This window comes from Varroa destructor, unplaced genomic scaffold (assembly GCF_002443255.2).
Source record: "Varroa destructor unplaced genomic scaffold, Vdes_3.0 BEIS01000002.1, whole genome shotgun sequence".
NCBI lineage: Eukaryota > Metazoa > Arthropoda > Arachnida > Mesostigmata > Varroidae > Varroa > Varroa destructor.
Window position 1 is genome coordinate 2,722,387 of NW_019211455.1, and position 20,296 is coordinate 2,742,682.

At 40.4% G+C, this 20,296-nt stretch overlaps 2 protein-coding genes across 12 annotated transcripts in view; one reads left to right on the forward strand and one right to left on the reverse strand.

Annotated features, from left to right (window-relative positions):
* The window catches only part of LOC111245467 (uncharacterized), a 117,331-nt gene that overhangs the window by 29,932 nt on the left and 67,103 nt on the right, over positions 1 to 20,296 (reverse strand). Inside the window, exon 1 of one of the 10 annotated variants that reach the window (XM_022793857.2) lies at positions 13,591 to 14,736. The exons of 7 other annotated variants lie outside the window; for them this stretch is intronic. In XM_022793857.2, coding sequence (XP_022649592.1) covers positions 13,591 to 13,963 — 373 coding nt within the window. In that variant the 5' untranslated portion in view covers positions 13,964 to 14,736. Of the gene's footprint in view, positions 1 to 13,590; positions 14,737 to 20,296 lie in introns of those variants that run through there. 2 more of the 10 variants (XM_086980579.1, XM_022793856.2) reach the window with 2 other exon arrangements.
* Positions 14,824 to 20,296, forward strand: part of LOC111244837 (uncharacterized) — a 63,372-nt gene continuing 57,899 nt past the window's right edge. The window contains exons 1-2 of one of the 2 annotated variants that reach the window (XM_086980576.1): positions 14,824 to 15,344; positions 15,601 to 15,638. In XM_086980576.1, coding sequence (XP_086836702.1) covers positions 15,630 to 15,638 — 9 coding nt within the window. In that variant the 5' untranslated portion in view covers positions 14,824 to 15,344; positions 15,601 to 15,629. The remainder of the gene's footprint in view (positions 15,345 to 15,600; positions 15,639 to 20,296) is intronic. The other variant, XM_086980575.1, reaches the window with a different exon arrangement.

Genomic DNA, 20,296 nt, shown 5'->3' on the forward strand with positions numbered 1-20,296 from the left:
TACCGATCATCGTGCTTGCAACATGCTCATCAGTAGAATGAATGGAACCAGAAACAAGACGAAAAATTCGCGCGACAACAGACAGGTTCACTCCTAGGCATGTACCTAAAAATGGCAGAACAATTCACCTTCTTGCGCGAGTTAAATTTGAATTGCTCTGTGTCGTCGTTTCATCTAAATTTGCTTTGAACGCTAGGACGTCATGCTTTTTCGCTAACAGGACCTATAGACCGCTCCCGTAACTAACCGTTAATACGTACGGGATTTTGTAAGATCAAGATGCCAGACACGACGCGAAATCGACGCAGAGCTATTGTAGTTTGTAAGATATGAGCTCGAAATTCTGCACCTGTATTGATTTAAATAGTCAAAATGTCACCGCGAAATAATAAATTGTTCTTAAATAGATAGTTAATCCGTTGTGCTATATATTAGTTATGAGGCAGACGCTAGAGAGCCGTACGTTTTGTTATAGTTGGGTAAACTACAGACTACTAAGACTACAAACTACAGACATTGTTAGGGTGCACAGAGCCATTTCACATAGATGGGTAGTTAAAGCAGATCGAAACGCAAACAAACAAACAAACAAACTTATCTGCTTTATTTGATACGGGAGGCAATCGTAAATCTGATTTTGACGTGCCACCGATAAATGGAATCTTTAATATGCTCAGTATTTTCTTGTATACCGAAAGCTCTGCTTGTTTTCGGTACAACGAATAAATATTCTAGTAAACGATGCGAACCACCAAATTTCCACCAAGCTCTCCTTAGTCGCTGTCTTCTATGTACAGCAAACAGAAAGAAAATTAATTAGCCATTGTCACTAATGGAGTAAATATTCTGTATATTTTAGACAAATCTTTAAGGACTTTGTTAAGGCCTACGAGGCCATTAAGCGATGAGCATGTAAGCTTCTTCGCACAATTGAGCCAAAAACGGTTTCAAGGACACACAAATCGATTTTAACTTTTAAAGGCCATGTGAAAAAGGACTCTCTATTTCTTCACCTCCAATCCTATCAACGTTAGAGCCTTCAATCGGCCGAATACCGAGATGTAGTCGAAATTAGAAGCTTTAGTTTTCGTATAGTGAGAAGAAGCATAGCAAGTTCGGAGTTTGAGTAAGCCATTTTTTTTTTTATATGTTGATACTTTTCTTTGCCTACATAGAAGCATTTATATTTGGGCTAGAGCAGACCACTTCCTCCGAACAAAAAGGTGATAATCAATAAGTCTATTGTTAATTAATGATCAAGTGCTATAATTAGTGATCTATACGTTCGGGACCGTTGCTGGCCCATAACGGCGAACGACTGGTTTTATCGGTTTCAGCTATTTCATAATGTGTCTATACATAATATGAAAGGCTTACGGAGAGACTGCAATCCAGTTAGATGCGCTTTAGGTTACCGCCGATGACTATCCACCAGCGCAGCGTATTTATAATAAATGGTTCAACTTTTACACAGTTAAGCATTGTTTCAGACAACTGGCCCCCCTCCAGCACGGAGCGAAGCGTGTCTGTCTACGCTGCGTTGATTTAAATCGGAAGACGATCATGTACAGACCATGGCAATCAGTCAACACAGACTTTAGTTAATAAATACAGATATGGCTCTATCCGCACCGTAATGCGAAAAAACAAATTGCACCTGATCACTGCACGGTTGTTCTGAGCGCATGGAGCGGCAGTGGAGCCCCCGCATCGGGCCAACAAGAAGAGGATATGCATTGCTGAAGGGATGTATAGCTTATTTATGTATTCTCTCATTTAGCTGGCTCGTGATCGTTGTCGTCATCTTCAAAGCTTGCTTTTTCGTCTTTGCCGCTATTATCAAGCCAACGAATTGGCAAGCTTCACCAATGCAACAACTTGTACAGGAATACAGATCAAGCTGGTAGTCGGCGGGCCCATCATATGGCCAGGCATCCTATACGTCCCACCGTAGCTATCTATAAAAGACGTTCTGGGACAGAGCAGCAAATAAGGCGTTGACTCGGCTCCAACGAGCTTTAGAACGGACGCCAGCTGCAGAATAAGATGTTTACAAGTCACAAACCAAGCTCACGCCGGCATGCGGCACCAGGCGTGCAGGCACGCACGTGAAGGACGAGCATGTGGAACCGAGTGGACGGTACGAGTTTGATACAGCCCTGTTGTACAGACAATGCGTGTGCATCATATTTTACCAAATTGCTGGTAACACTCCAATTATCGCCAACAGCCCACGTCGCTGGTAGAAGACGCCCGATTCCAGCTTGATGAGTTGTAGAGTCAGGAAGTTTTCTCCCATCAAGAAATCTTTCGATACGCAGGCTCAGATGCGATATGTAAACACATACGCTCGTATCGGGCAAGATAACTGAGGGCGTTAGAGCGCAAGACCTCTCTGATGCACTGGATTCAACAGTGGGGAAGCGAACGTTTTAACGTACTCAAGTCCTACACTAGAGCATGATTTGATTCGGGAAGGATTATGTTCCATGTCAACAGAAACACGGAAAAAGGAAGTACAAAGGGGTCCACGCAGTTATGGGATAACTGTATCATGTGTATGAATAGCCAAAGCTACAATACACAGACACCAAGCAGCCCGCCGTCAGAAAGCTCCGACGGCAAAGGTAAACTCATTTTTATCAACTGTTTAAGATTTTATTGTTGTTATGATTCATTCTTGTAAGCGTAATAGAGCCTTCGGCTGATGGGCCTAAAGGTATAAACGAGGCAGTCGGAACACTAATGACTGGGCATTCAGATAAATTGGGCAGGCAGAGAGGCCTTAACCGACAGTCACCGCTGACAGGCGCTAATGAAGTCAGAAGCTAAAGCAATCGCCGCTAACTCATTCTCGCAAAAATATTCTCGTCTGCTCTAGTGGATCATCATTCCCATAAAGTTGATAGAGGACTACCGAACACAGTGAATGTGGAAACGAGCAAATTTAGTTATCTACTGCTTTCGAACTCCGGTAGCCGGACTTAAACTGGAATTGAATTAAGCCGAAACGGGGATTTCATCACAGCTGGTGGCGATTAGTATTTTTCGCTGTCTAATAAACCCGGCCGCTTATTTAACTAGTCATAAACGAACCTGAGATCTCATATTCGATTCGATGTTATGCAGGCACAGTATTGTATACACATATTGCAATGACATCAATGACAATGCAGCGGCACATCGAACATCTCATTCGATACTTTATACTACATTGACTGTAACTCCCCTTACTATACACGAGTATCCTAAAATATACGTCTTATTAAGGCGATCACAATCGATACGCTCAATAGATTGCTCGAGATTTCGCACATGGCAGGAACCGGTCGCCGTAACTATTCATGTATTGTGTATTTTACGAACTTTTCGAGAACGTGATGCTTGAAAATCGAATACTATGAGTAATTAAGGCAGTATAGGCGTAGAGTACTGTATTACAATTGGATTAAATACAGGAGCGCTTGAATCGACAAACCCCCTCGTACGTTTCGGTGCTTTTGTTTATTAAATATTTATCCATATGTTCTTGAAACACTTCCCAAGCTTCTACCTAAATATTTTGTGACATCGCTAAATGATACCTCACATAGTGAAAATCGAAGCATATTCAGCGGCATTAAACCAGCGTTCTGTTTTCGAAATTAGAATTGTTATTACCTATTTCGAAATTAGCATTAGTTACTGCATGATCGTTATTGTGTCGTCGGCTTGTTTCAGTGTATAGAACGTAAGCTCGATCGAAACGATTGCTAATAAGGTAAGCCTTCAATTGAAAGCGACCAAGACGGGCGAAATGAACCGCTAGAAGTTTCTATCCGAAGAGTAAGGCGAAAGCTCACATTGAAAAACAGCATTTGTTTATTTGCAGCCTTATCGAGATACTTCTAAATGTGTGCTTGCCTCGAATAACGGGCAGCAAAGCACTGGATGCGGTAACTCTATACACTGCCAACCGGAAAGTTCAGCTCCTTCAGATTGCAAATTCTACTTATAACGGTATCGTTCCAACTAACGCTTTCGCGTAACGCACCCCAAAGCAGCTTCTTCAGCGATGGTAGTACCAGCCGCTCTTCAGCCAACGCCCCGACCCGCCTTAACAATAGCGATAATTCTCTACGGCCGTTATTCACGCAGCGGCTAGAGCAGAAGCGCTACGTTTTACCGCGTAAAGGAGATTACGTGTTGCATCTAAATGTGTCACGCTATCGTTATATCATACGCGCATATATCAGCGTAACACGCTGAGAAACTAACTTTCGAAAAGGCTGCCGAAATGTTTACTTATTCTAATCGCGAATCAAGTCTGACGGAAAATCGGCAAAAGTACCCGGCGGAAGCTAGCTATGATTGCGTAGTTTGGTAATCTGCAATGCTTTCGATAGTACACGCTTCGGGGGAGAGAAGGTGCGATTTTAGAGAAGAACAAATGGCAAAATCACGCGATCGTTTAGTCGTAAGTGCAACAAACGTTGGTCAGATGCAAAGTACAATTTGTGGTGATTGCATAATTACTGCGTAATACCCGCCTTTCAATTCCGACATGATCTATTAGTACAGCGTAAAATCGTTTCTGGTGTAGATTGTGCATAACTTTTATCACTCTATACCGCTATATATATGTACAAATTGAGGTCATGTACCCAGTCATTAGTATGAACAAAAATATGCCAACCAGGTGCTAATCGGCTTGTACTAGTCGCAGTATGATCGAGTGCTTGCATGGATCTACATCAATAACTACCGGTAAATATAATACTAACTTCTGTAATGTGTTCTGAGATGCAATGTTACCGACGAAAATCGCAATTTTAACAGCAGCTTGGACGGAAACTGTTATCGGAACCTGTATTCCTTGGACGCAAACAACAAACAGATCACGAATTTAGCAGATCTTAGATATTTTACTAGCGTATAGGACACAAGGTCGTAGTATCTATTCCCGATGCCACATCGTATAAATAATACTGCGCTCGTAAATCGTTTCGTAATACGACAAGATGACACTAGCTCGAATTGACTAGAGGTCCTTAACTCCAAGAAAACCCTCAGTCATTGAGTAATTCAAGACACTGTCCTTCGGGTCGGTGGAGTTTCCATAACGTAGCGTATAAGAAATAAGGATATGCGTTTCCGCAGCTTTGATCCATTACGGCCTTAGATATGATCTTGTGATCTCCATAATTAATTAAACTATAACATTGCACAGTTAAAGAATCCCCCTCCACTCTAACCTAATGCTTTCACAATAAAAATCAAACTTTCTTCAAGAAATCATTTAAAATCGATGTAAACAGATGTTCGCTGTAAAGTACTGATTGCTTTGACGAGAAAACAGGCCCTTTCAATGGGCTTCCGTAAGAGGGAATCGTTTCGAAGGACAAAAGGCATAAGGCTAATTTACCGGTTTGCTAACCTTTCAGAGTATATATTATTCAATTGTTAATATATATATATATATATATATAGAAGGTTACAATACGCTACACTTCGGTAATGAAGTCTCCGGATCGTTGTTATTCGTTTATATTTTCGTTATAAACACCCTCAAGGGGCCATTCGCGCTGCGACGACAAAGCCGTAAGGTCAATAATACTATGCTAATTTCAGAAGACTTCTGATGTTATTACTGTTAGAATAACAGCTTGTAACACACTTATCTGGAAAACTTAAGACTACAAGAAAACGCGCTTGATCAAAGGTATTCCAGAGACGAAATGCGTAACATAACGTAACAGGCAACATGTTAGGGATCGATTATTTTCGATTTTTTCAGACTCGATCTCTCTTTATTTTTCGGCTAACTATTGTATTGTCAGACATTTCTCGTACCGTTCTGTTTCTTGAACGATAGCTATAACACTCGACCAATGAAATCCTATTTTGCAATCGATAGGCCGAATGCTGACACAGTTTGCATCACGACATTGCAATTTGCGTCTCTGGTAACACGACCTTGAAGTGTTGCTTTGTAACGCCATATGTTTTTTTCCGAGTGAGGCTATCATTTTGCGAAAACTAGCACCTACTGCTTCGAAGTCCTTAGTATTATACGCCTATCATTTTTGATCAGTCACGCTCACAATCAAAAACAAGTTGGTGTAGGACTGTATAGATTCAGCGAAATTACTAACGTTATATCAAAGAAGAACGATTTACGTAGGCCCATCAAAGCCATTTCACATATTGTACCAGCAGCGTGAACAAATTGCGCACCGTACAGCGTAGTAGTAGTGCTTGATTCACAGCAGTTAAGCATGTACAAGGACGTGCGATCATGACCTGCGTCGATGTTTATTATTGAATCGTTGCCCTTTCGGGTGAACCGAAAGGCCTGACGTTAAAGTTACTTTGTCCCAAAAAAAGCGGTTTTTTTTCTATTTCTCTTTCTCTCGGACTGCTCGGCTGTTAGAGAATCGAATGTGAGCGAAACTACAGCGTACAGATCCACGAGGCCGTTAGTAATACCCCCCTCCCTGGTACTAATAGTAAAGTAATAAGGTTTTCTAAGGCTGGCTTATCTATCTCGATCCAAGACCACGATGATTTCTATATTGCCTCGAACCCTTTATTGATTTAACTTGTTGCAGAAAAGGAACCGCGAAAAATGCCAGTCAAGTATCTAATATAAAAACCAGTATTGTTATAGCCAAGAAACAATTGTTCATACGCCTGTATTGCCGTACTATTATTATTCTCTTTACAATTATTCTTCTGTCCCTCTTTTTTTCACTAGGAGAATACGATCATGGAAAGCGTATGTTTTTAAGGATACTATTACCAAGACACGCGCATGTTTGTTCTGTTCGATGTCTGCTCGTTGGCACCTTTACGGGCAAACATATTTCACTGAATAAAAAAAACTGTTACGTTAGGTTAGTCTAGGGCTTTCTCGACTCATATATGTATATATATATATATGTACATATATATGTACACTAAATATCTAAACATAGTATAGGCGATTTTCACGCTCTCCGGCTCCTTGTCGTAAATATCGTAAAAGAATGACGGCCTTGCAAGCGGCGACCCATTGAAGACTCTTTCGATTCATCTTAAGAAAATTCTTCTAGAATGTGCAGTAAGTTTTGCCCTTTTATTGCTGCCGATGGTGCTTTCTAAAATGGTTGCGTTGATTCGATCGGGATTAGCCAATTTCGTCATATAACTTGTGTTATGTAAACAAAGACTACGCGTTGCGGCCAACGGCCAAAGGTGCCAGGCTAGCTGCCCTTTGAATTTGACCAATGCCTACGTTACGGGCTTATCCCTTTTGTAGGAAATCATTCGTTCCACGAAACCATTGCAGAAACCGTCACACCGTTTGTTTTTCCTAGTCACTATTCAAAACAGTAATAGCGACAGCAAAAATAACAGATAACCGGAATCCGAGCAATGGCGGGAAGTAAGTGAAGCGTAAGTAATGACCAAGTCAATGAAAAGGAAACATTAACAAAATGGGAAGATAGGTAATGCGCAATGTTTCCATTTGTCCGCATATCCCGTAAACCCTGGATGGCCAGATGCGCAATCAAAGAGTGAAGCCTCATTTGTGCCATAGAATTTTAGATTGCGCAACTATGGTGATCTAGATTTCAAACAAAACTCACCGGAGACTATTATAGTAGCTAGAAAAAGGTCATTGTTAGATAAAAAAAAAAATTCTATATGGCTCAGTGCACTACATAGTGTAATTTCCGGTTTTCTTGCCAGTCTTGTATTTTTACACGAAGCGAAACTATCTTTTGTTCCGAAGTTAGAGAAGCGCGCACCGGGCGTAAAGTTAGAAACATTTAGATGAGCAAACGCAGCCTTTCGCCAGTTTTAGGTTATGGTCATCAGTAGGTTATGGTCTACTCTTACGCAACGTTTGCTTGAACGATGAATTTTGCCAATAGCCGACTGTATCTGTCACTTAGCATCTATGCAAGATTCGCAAGCCACTTACTGCTTCCGAAGGTATTTTTGAAACCTCAGAAAAAAAACCCAAAACTTTTTATAGGTCACAGTTGAGTCAGCAGGCCACGTTCCGTGTCTCATACATTTTTGCCTGTAGTGCGGTAATTACCTTGTACCGTCTAGCGCAACTGTAGTTCCATTTACTTATTCGGTAAATGCGGCTCCTGGGCATTTTTTGTGTCACATATAGAAAAAAATATATTCTTGTTATCCCCTGCTTTGCGTCGACCCAACACAGGTTTGTCGGTTGCATACTCCGACAGAAATTTTTTTTACAAGGTAAATTGTGATCTAACTTACAGGATGCCCTTATTTGCCCCTTGCCACAAAGAAACATCACTATTTTTATAATAGCAGATAAAGTTTTTTAAGCCAACGTTTGGTATCGACGACTTCCATTAAGCAAAAGTTTATATATTGGAAACTTGAATCCTTGCACCCTACTTCGAGCAAGCAAACATCTAATCCCTGGAGAGCATTTGCTAATCGGAGTACCAGTCAGCCTTTGCGCTCTATCATTATTTAGAGAGCTTCGGGACCAACGTGCTGTAAACCTTTCGGTCACCTACTTGTAGGCTGCATGTTGATAATCAACCTCTATTCCAGGGTTTTTGCTGAGGTAACTTAAAAGCTCCGCTCAGGGTAGCAATTACTCGGCTGGACGCCGTGCTTTTTTTTGAACAACAGAGTGGTGGATCTGCGGTCTGTCTTGGAGGCCCTTTTAATCCTTGCGTTTCTTTACGTTCGTTGGAATTATTCATGGTTATGATGGGAGATTGCAGAACATCTAGATTGAATGAATATGCTCTAAAGCTGTATTACTGTTTCACAGCGGTCCTAGTAATTACATTCAGCGCCACTAATATATAACCGTAAAGAGAGAATGCTTAAGTATGCAGCGGGTAATGCAATCTAGCAGCCGTTACCTACAAGATTCATATGAGTTTCGCTAAGTAAGGCCGACCCAGGCAATATGTCACTGCTGGGACTGCAAAATTGACCAGTGCGCCCACGCATACTATCATGTGGTTAAGAGAAACAAATACGCTTCCAAGGCACATTAACTGCGTGTCACAGGATGCCTACGGATGAACAAACCACGATAGAACCCGTTTTGGTGTACATGAGGTTACTTAACTTAACAAATAAGCATATAGAAATATTCTGCCATAAACATGTCGAAATAAAATATTTTGAGTTTTACGTCAGGTACTGTAATTAGATAGTCCTTCAAATGGCTGGCTGGAATAAAGTGTGCTCACGCCCAGTTTCGAACCCAGATCGTCCCCCATATACCTAAGTTCGTTACGACTGCATTATTACGAAGACTTATAGACATGTCCATGTTACTGTTGGCTCTAAATATGATAGGAAAAAAGGAATGCATTTTTAATGCACATTAAATCATATGACTTTTACTTTATTTACTTATTGATCCAAGTGCCTGTGTAGGCAAACGTCTTTGACATTCAAAAATAATTATGTCTCATGGTTTCACTACCTCTTCCTATGACAGGTAAAAGAGATAACAACTTCACAGTTAATTAGGCTTTTTTCAACGCTTTCTCTTCAACAAATGACCGCATATATGAATGTGGTACCAAATAGAAAATGACGATCAAATAGACGTGACCAAACAGACAATGCGTCTACCGAAGAGACTATATGTTTTTATAGCAGCCTTAAAAAGAACGGGAAAAATTGATGTAGTGGTTACTGTGTATTTCTGTTGGTGGCACTAAGCGTCGTTGACTTGGATTCCAACGAGACGGAGTCACCCACCATCGAAAGGCAAAAGTTTTCGAATAAAATAACGTATAGTTAAGTTATTCATTCAATTTAGCAAAGTTGAGCTTTTTCGTACGGAATATTTTGAAGGGCAATGACTATGGCTACCGAAAATTACGTCTTCCATTCCATAAATTGGCAACGGTTGTCCGAGCAAGTCAATTTAAAGAAACAAAGTATTGCCATTTCAACCGAATTGACGTAATAGTTTACGTACACGGTCTGCGGTCGTAGTAAGAATTGAAGCTAAAATTCGGTCAGCTAAATGGATAAGACATGAGAAAAAAAGGAATCGATTAATTTGAGACAAATAATTGCATGCAATATTTTCTTTTGTATGCAAAAAACAAGCAATGGCCATTTCAGAACTACTCGAAGACGCTCTCAGGGCGTCAGTAAATTAGTGGTAGCACAAAAAAAAAAAGTTTGCCTCTTCATATGTACCTGCCATGGCCGTAAACATGAATGGGCCGAAACAACTTTTTGCATAAACGACTTACGGCATTAGGATTCAATCTAATCTAAGTCAACTGGAACGGCAGGTGTTATTTGATTTAGTAGTAGCTCTGCAAACAAATGTGTAAAGCTTATTTTCCACTTGAGTCATTCAGCACTACAGCGTACATATATGTATATATATTATAACTTAATGTCCGTTTGTACCCATTAGGCTGGCCGGAAAGGCGTCGAATAAGCTCGAAATAGGAGTCCGTCGCAAATAAACTGGAATTAACACCAATAACAGTCAAACAATAGGTCTCTACATAATCGATAGATGCCCTGGAGCAAATATCACATAGTCCTTGGAAGAACCGGTCCGTTCCTGACGCGTAACCCACGTCTGTGCCCATCGTATACCTACCTATAGGTTGACTGCAGTGTAACTCATCACTAACTGGTCCAATAGTCACATATATATTAGTTATTTTAGTAGCAACTGTTCGCATAGAATGCATTTTCTATATAATAATTTGAAACACATTACAGTATCAGGGGGGTAATGTTTACGGCAAGTAACAGGCTAAGTGCTTCATTAGCTATGAAATAAACGGTGATCATAGGGCATTGCACCTATTAGATAAGTAGTGGGATATCAAGTGAAACTTACGCGAAAATTCAGTTCAAACTTGTAGATAGGGTCAATATTGGTTTAGTTTACTCTGTTTAGTACGTTTTTACTTGTTTGAGCCTAATCTATATGGGTGCCTATCTCAGGTATCGGAAAAACCTCCAGGGTAATTACGTATCTGTCAAGTGTTCCTTGATAAACTTACAATTACGCATAGAAAACTTTACGCAATTACTAAGGATACCGTATTTCATCATCAATTAATGCACAACTGGCAACAAACCATTGCTGTTCCGAAGTAGCTTTAGGCCAGAAGGCCGCATATGTAAGTATTTACACTTGCACCTTGTTTATGCCAACAGTATAACATGTTTGCTAGGGAGCACTGGATGGGCTCTCATCCGTAACGCGAAAATGTGGGACATTAATGTGGGGAGTAGAAAGGATGTCTACATGGGTATCCCACAGTCAAGACAACCGAGTAATTCTACCAACACCCCACGGGACTTATTTGGATTCGTTCAGATATACAAAGAAACTCTATTGACCATGCAGTGCCTCTAGATCTTATGTCTCGTACGATTTAATGAAAATGTATTAATAAACATCTGACCTTCCGTCAATACAAACGTAGTTTGTATTCTGCTAGAAAAACGTTTTCAAAGCGGCAATGGAAGACGCCCAAGGACATTTCAACGTATCGTGTCATGGATTTAAAATATTCTTTATCATGTCATGGTTTGTTACTAGTTGTACGTCGGAAAAGTATACCGCTTAGTTTTAACCATTTTTTGATTAGAAATCTATCGCTGAACTCTGCAGTGATGATAGTATATAGTTATCTGTTCCCTTACTTTGTCAATAAGCGACATACGATACTACAAACGCCATATTTAGTTGACGAAGTCGAACCCTTTCACGTTTTCCTGATCCGGAAATAATTATACTCTTACTTTAACTATTTATAACAGATATTAAAGGAGCCTGTTTGTGCGAAAAAGAAAACATTAACCTTATCCACAGTTGTAGCAAGGAAACTAATTAGGTTTTCATGACGGGGTGCACAATAAAGTTTAAGTCATAACACCTAACAACGATTTTCTTATCGCTTATGATATTGAAAACATGTAATGTTATTGCTAACTTATTTTGAGCCTTCGATTTGGAAAAATCCGGCTGCTATACGGTGGCATTTGTAGGCTAAAGAGCCACTAAAAAAATGCCCTTGTTTGAGAGCTAAACTAGACTTCGGCTGCTCAGGTTCGCCTAACGTTTCTCACGTTATAGTCTTTCGGACGACTTTATCGCGCATTGTCGAATTTTAGTACAAACATTGAGTTTTCTAAGCCTGCTTCTAAGTTGGAAACTCGTCCAAGGTGCCTTAGATTTGCCCGAAGTTTCAGTTTACAGTCAAAATACGTTTCGCCTCAACCTTTCTACTAATCATTTGAGGCCTTGACTCTATGAATAGAGCACGTGTGTTTATAAATCGTGTTAGACTTTCAGAAACAATGGAGATACACGTCTGCTAAAACAGAAAAGTATTAAATGTGATGTTAATGCACACTCTAGTATAACAAAGGGTTATTACTGGGTAATACTAAAATTATCGTGTAACGTTTGCTGCAAACATGATGATACGTGTAAACAACGCTCGCTAGGTGGCATTACATTCGACCTCGAACTGTGGTTAAGATGGAGAACGAGTACAGCGATTATGCCCCTTAAGAAGAGTACATTAGTCGCTATAGTGTACACGATATAGCAATACTATTTATAGCGATCTCGGGCGAAGCTCCCGCGTACAGGCCCCTGCAAAAACTCCGTATTGTCAGATCATACGGTTGCCTACGACATTGAATATCGCTTCTATCGTTATTCTCTGTGCTACACATATTCCGTAACGATCTGAGCATTTTCCGTCTGTCCGCTCGTCCTCACTCTGCAATCCTCAGACAGCCATTCGGCAGATTGTAGAGATGACTTCACTGTGTTAACTAGCCCGCCTTTACCTTTACATAATAGACCCGTCAAGATCGGCGAGCAGTGTTCAACCAATTGCATTCGCGTACAGGATGCACGTCAAACAACGTGCATTACTGCGAACAACTTTCCAGTGTTTCGTTACCGAAGCTGGAACGAGCTACGTCCTATCAAGTGTAATTCCTCCTCTTCACAGGGAGAAACAAAAGGTTACCGTTGGAAAAGTTGGCCAAGCTTAAATATCACTATCACCACCAGACGATAGCGGCGCCAGGCGTGCTGCTTCTCTCGTTATCGTCGTCCTTTTATCGACCGAAAGGGCTCCAGGCATTGTACATTGCATTTTTGTACAATTCCACCAAACGATAGGAGGCTGTCCCCTGGGCACCATTGCATACTCTAGTCACCAAAGGTCACGTCAGTGAGAAAAATAATTATTTAATGTTTCGTTTGTTCTGAATGATTCAATATTTAGAGTGTTTTTCCTTTTTTTTTCTTACGACAAATTTTCATTTTTAGTCAGCTTAAATTTGTAGGCCGCGCCCTTTTCCGGTAATACATAGCGTTGAAAGGTAATCGGTGAAGCGAGTTCAAATGAAATGATGTTACCCAGTCATGATATCGAAGTAACGGCGACGATCGCACACAATCAGTTCTCACACGAAATATCTTTTCAACGAAAATGTGAGTACAATAAAAAATAATAAAGACGCTTGCTAATATGGATATTACTAAGAGAAAATACAGGTTGCGAACAAACGACTAATGTGCATTTCTTCGTCCTGTTTTACCTGATAGCATCTGGACGATTTGCACGGGTGCGCGGGTGCACGACCGACATAGCGCTACAATGAAAACCGCGATGAGAATGTGGTCACATGCTGTCGCCTTCGGCTCTTTCGGCCGTCGTGTCGCCTGGGGAAAGTCTGTAACGAGCGACAGACGTCGAGTGGCTCTGCGACTCCGGCGTAACCCCATCCAAGCGGCTACGGCCAGAGCCGAATTTCCGATGAAGTTGGCGCTGAAAAAGGCCACTGTAGCCAGGACGTGCCATCGCTGCGCGACGGTTAACGGCGGAAACAGTACCTCTAAAGATCCACTGGACACGTTCACTTCTGTCGAATTCATCTTCACCGCGCTAGTGAGCGGTTCTACTAATGTCATGCTCTATGCTTCCGACATCGTTGTTGTCATGAGTTTCGCCGCATCGTTCTCTAACTATCCAAGTACACACAAGCCAGCTTTTGGCCACGGCAAATAGCCCGCAGCATTACAGGGACCGAAATCCGCCTTCAGATTAAGACATAGTAGACTGCTGCTACTTAGAACAGTGTTACTGATGAAAATCCGCCTGACGATGATTACCACGGAGACCTATTAACGTTGTCAGAAATTTGTCGTTATCCTAAAATCGGCACGGTCACATGATTCCTTTCACCAACGACATGTTTGTATAGGATCACTCACTGATCTAACTATCTTAGACATGCTGCATACTTTTTTCCGCACCTCTCCATATATAAATTTTTTTCAACCTGTAACCACTTTTAACGTCTTCTGTTCCTTTGACCGTGACTTCCGCTTCACAATAAATATATAATGCACACACGTCACCGACAGAAGCCACGTCCGGTCAATTCGTTAGGTCAGTAATATATTTGTGTCGTTTTTCCTGCCGACGACGATGGTGGTCCTGGATAACAACCCTCGAGAAGCATCGTCGCTCACTGATAAGGGAAAACATTGTCTTCACCTCAAACAGCCTCACCGTCCGAGAACGACTGATCTCGAGTGATCCGGCCGCACTCCTGTGCCGAGGAGAGGACACTCCGATTTAGGAAAGGGCTTTAAACACACACGGAGTGGTAAAGACTATCACGGCCTACCGCCTTGTTATATTTCTTTTCCCGAAGCCCCTGAGCGTTAGCCTCGATGAGTAGCTGCGACGGTGACGGCGTCAGCAGAGGGACTCCCTTTCTCACGTTTGTTACCCTCCCTCCATTCGTCGTACGCGGCCACGCTTGGGTAACCACATGGTTCACTTCTTTTTAGAAGTGTGAACAGCAAGTATAACGTTAAGAGTGGCGTCGAAATACAGACTGTTCAGGGCAACGCATATGTGCACATTGCGACGCGTCAGCTGTGAACAAAACAAACCTAACTGGTGATGTGCGTGTTCGCTCTGCAAGTCTGCGTATTCTTGAAGGCAGCGATACGAACGAAAACAACAGCGGACAGATAAAATAGTCCCCCTGTCTGGTAAGGTGTCCTCCAAAGACTCCAAAAATCAGCGGGTTAGCGGGATCGAGCTTGTTCTATCAGGTCTGTTAAGAAGCAAGAGGGGACTAGTAGAACTAGGAACAAGTCGGATAAAAATTACTCGACAGAAACTTTCGACAGCAATTCAACTTTCTGCGTTCGCAAAACTTTTCGGCCGCAGCTAACTCGATTGAACAAGGCTCTTAAGCAAACGACTAATAAAGAAAGGGAAAATAAGGATGGACATCATACCGCAATAAGCATACGGCTTGTCTATTAGCTGATGGTAGGTCTCTCGTTAAAGAAAGCTGGAAAAAAGCAGGATAAAGGCGATAGAAGGGAAGAAGCACCACGGTAACGGCGAGTAAAAACTGTCGCTGTTTTGCTTTTTTTTTCTAACTGCCTACCTCCTGCTATCGTAACAAAATTCTCTCGGTCAACCTAGCCGGCTTGTGTAAATGAATTAGATTTGCTATTGTAGGATTTAAGGCCCCATTCTAACGAGCTTTGTTCCCAACTATGATTGGCTGCGTCAAAATCAGCTTATGGACAAGGAGAAAGCATCGTTTCCATGCTCGCGGTAAGTCAGATTTTTTCAAAAGCAAATAAATCCAGCTTTCTTCCTAAAAATTAGAAAGGCGCCCATATTAAATGCTTTTGCAAGCCTTCATTACGGCTGCCTGCCCTGCATAAACCATAAGGACGTGTAGCCTGACACATTACATTGGAAGGAAATATATCTGAGCCATTGTAGCATATATAGCGTACATCGCGATTTAACACGTCAATACATTTACATTTGGAACGCTTCTTACGATTTGTTTTTTAAACTGCATCTAGAAAAAAATAGGTATTTTACTGAAACTTTTGCATGTGCTAAAAAAAAACGGTCATCTTGGTTAAACATTATTAGTGTCCATCTCTATTACAGCTCTGATTTGCGACCAAATATATCACAAGCTCGTTTCAAAGTTTCCTTGCGAAGGCTTTTTTAAAAGGTCGGGTAAACGTTGTCATGTAATGTTCCGGTAATAATAATCGGCACCCGATAATAACAAGAATCAACAGTCAGTAATAATCTACCAGACTGTGTAGCAATCGTAAATGCTGGTTCCAGAAAATGCTTGAATTCTTAGACAAACCATCGCGTACTAACCGACTACTAACAATGGGTAAACATTTACCGAAAATGTAAATATATGCAATGCGTGACGGATGAACCTTTTGATTCGCACCCGAGATCTTTACGAACAGTCAGTAACACAATAGCCATATCCGGATGGATTTTTTTTTCGGTGACGGTCTCTAGCAAGACCGAAGAATTATCAAAAATTTACTGTGGGCGCTATCGATAAGCTCTTTTGTTCACCTGTCCATAGATTCTCTATTGAGCTGTGCTGTACATTTTTACAACCGCATTTTCATCTTACATTATCAGTTTGCAGTGACAGCTTATGATTTCGTTGGCGTTTTGTCCAGTGTCAGGTCACCAGGTATAAGCTGATTTTTATCGCGATGGCCTTTGTGTACTTCTCTTTGGAACTCATTTTTATCTAGTAATAGCAGTTTTTTTTTGTTGGACGCATTCGTAAAACCGCGTGCGCCGGCTCAAACAATCCTGAATACACGTGCAGACAAACACGGTCGTGACAAATTTTGTTCTTTACAAACAGACTCTATTTTACGACAAACATCTAGTCAGCATTAAATCGTGCCTAATGTGGTACGGTCAAGCTTACAGCAAGACGAAAACGCAAGGCATCAATTTGTAAAATAGAGCCTTCGATATTTAAATAACGGCCTGCTGTTGGCGATCTATCCTAAGTAAAGTAGTACAAATAAAGCTTTTATCTTTTGAACGACATTTTGGACCTTAAAATTGAAATTTGATTCCGCTCATCCCCAAAAAATCGCGCCCTGCAGAGATTCACATGTAAAAAATGTTCATCCTAGGGGAATGTAAACGAGGAAGCTACTAAATTGGGTTTTTGACTTTCTCACGCCGAAGTAACTGTTTTGGCTATAGAAAAATGTATTGCATTGCAGATTTATCGTTGATATAAAAAATGTTTTTGATGTTTTGCCATTTTTTCAAAAAGACTTTTAGAGAATATTCAACAAAAACGCAATATATCAGACGCTACAACTTAACAGAAATGCATTTTTGCTCCATTGTCATGGAGGCGAAACGAATTCCTCAATTGGTTTTGGCCATTTTCCCACCGAAATATCAATTTGCCACCGTGCATTGCATTCTCTACCAGCTCATCGAGATCTACCGGCGTCAAGAAAAAAAACGTCTTAACTATGTGAAGTTTTTAGAGAATTGTCGACCTACACTGCATTTCGACTCAACTTGGAGCGAACTTTTGATTGGTATCAGGACCTGTATATAAGCATAGCGCTACCATTTTGTAACTAAAAATATCTTCAACGCGAACTCCACCAAAGGATGGCCCACTTCAGCCCTTAACACTTTCTTATAGGGATGTAGAAGATAGTCTTGCAAAACAAACACCAAGAAAGTGCAAATATTGTGAAAAGGACAATTTTACCAAATTAACATTACCGTATAGGATTAAAAAACAAACTGCCCCGGGCAAAAAGTATTGATCCAATGGGCTTCATCTTACACGCAGTCCTATGCCGAACATCGCCGAACTAACCCAACCATTTGAACCGGTCGACTCGGGTCAGACTGACAAACACACGGACACTGAGTTTTAATCGTATGTAAATAGATAACAAATCTATTTATAATAGGTGATATAGGATGTAATTACACGCATCAGCCTTCTCGGTATCGAGTGAAGTTACTTAAAGTGTATCATTTCATCAGTTTCTAAAGAACACAGGTAGGCTTATTAATCGATTCGTATAAGCGTTCGTTAATCTGACGTTGAAGTTAAAATTTCCTATGCCAAACAGACTATTATAACATTGCCCAGGCGAAACCTCTGTAAAAATGGACTTCGTCTTTCTCAAGAACTTGACAATAATCCACACAACCGGGTCGGTCTTTTTCCCAAAAATCTAAGCAACATTCATGAAGATCTCTAGCAGAACTGGGTGTATTTTTATTACTATAAACGATAGAAGACACGTTTCCAATCAGACAAAATCGTTGAGCGGTGCTTCTAAACCGAATTTATACATACAGTACGCACCAAACAGTGTATATATATGTATATATATATATATACCAACCTCCTTTGTGTCGAAGGTGTACTTTTTGAAATATGATGATCCAGCGAGTGCTAGCAATTCAGACTTTCTATCCAGACATAGAGTTATGCAATTGATTTTTATTTACAACATTGACGTTTATGTCGCTATTTTTATCTTTCATTGTTTTTCGAGAAACGTTTAACTTGATTTTGATGTATGGCGACCGGACTGCAACATCTATTCCACCATCATCACACGTTGTTTTGTCCTATCTAATGGAAAACACCAATATGCTTGAAATCTGAAATTGTACCGCCAGTAAGGATAGTTATTAAAGTAAATGGCAACAAAAACGACGAAAAATATTGGAAATAATCTACGATTACAGTTGGAGTCCGTGAAGCTAATGAAGGCCGCAGCAGGTTCCTTAACAAAATTTCGAGAAAAGGCTAATCTGTCCTTTATTATTTGGACTACATTATTTGGATCTTGTTGTCATATCTACACGACATGCTATCAGATCAATGGCTGTTCGTCGTGTTTGATTGAAATTTTTTTTTCTGCTCATACGCACAGATCTAGGCACAGGAAGCTATTTGAGTATTTCAATATGCTAAAGAATATGATTAATTGCAGCAATGTTATATCTTGACCTCGGGTTGTCAATAAAGCATAGCTTTGCGATAAAAACTTTAAAGGCTTGTTTCCCTTGATGATTTGGTTTAACTAAAATCACTTAGAGACATCTTTAGTTATTTTTTTCATCCCCCGACACCACAAGGGAAGTTATTACAATTATGAATAACTCCGACTGCCCATTTTTAATTATCTTAAAAGAGCTTATCATTTACAAGTTAACAGAGCTCTTTGTAATTTCGTTGCGGACGGGATCCCCGATCTGCTGTACAAACTCTGCATACTTTCTGACTGTCCCCATTATAAGGTGATGACCTAATCCTATGAGGATTAGGTCATCACCGCTGCTATCCTTAAAGCTCCATTAGCTATGTCGGTCTTCATGGGGAGCGTTATCCTCCGGCAGCGTGGGATCTATAGCTTACTTTTGTTTGGGAAAAAATATAGTTGCGGCTTACATTACATTGAAATAGTTTTCTTATACGGATCGACATAACTTCACAGAAGTATCATAAATTAAAGATTCAAGAATCTTTTTGAGCAAGGTAATTACTCTTTATTAATTTTGCACCTTATTAAGCTAGTAATGGACACCTAGACTAGGTTAGAAGCTATTTTTAATTTTTATGTGAGAACCAATCGTATCTTCAGTTCTAAAGTAGTCTGCCTTTTGGATGACTTTTAAGGATCTTATCATGGCTCTTATCTCGATTTTTGGCGGCACAAAAGAGGCTTTACCAGTTCGAGCCCGACATAACTTTTATGCCTGTAACCTAAAACTGAAAATTGCTTGTGATATGAGCCAGTGGAGAACGTTAGGTATATGTGGTGTGCTGCAGACAACAGAATCATCTTCGCTTAAAAAGATATGCCTTTGACACTGTGCCACTTTCAATGATGTAATCGTTCCTATGATCAGCTGATGATGAAAAATCTGGGTTCTACAACCACCCCATGGAGTCACTTTGATCTCTAAGCAAAATAGTTCAATATTTTTACGTTTGTACATTTTTTTTTTGTAATTATATTTGTGTCGATCTACAATAATACTTACGGACGCCTAAAATCACTATATTATTCTTCAGTTCGGTTACCTTTTACAAGGAAACACAGATGCTATCAAATGAACGTGGAACAACCTTTCAATATAACGTAGATAGAATCAATCTATTATTTAATATATACATAGCCTATAACAAAACTCTATACTATTAAGCGTTTATTAAGGTGACGAAATTCGCGCTATGTTTATATACTATTTACACGTTACACAGGTACGCATAATCGCCTTTTGTTTCTACGATAGAGTTAAGCTTTTACGAATGACTACAGGTAATGGCCCTAAATTGCTTCTTTAGCCTTTTAAGGCTTCTCCGATACGGACTGTGTGCCAGTAAGAAGTATACGTTTCTTATCATATTTTTTTGTTAGTTA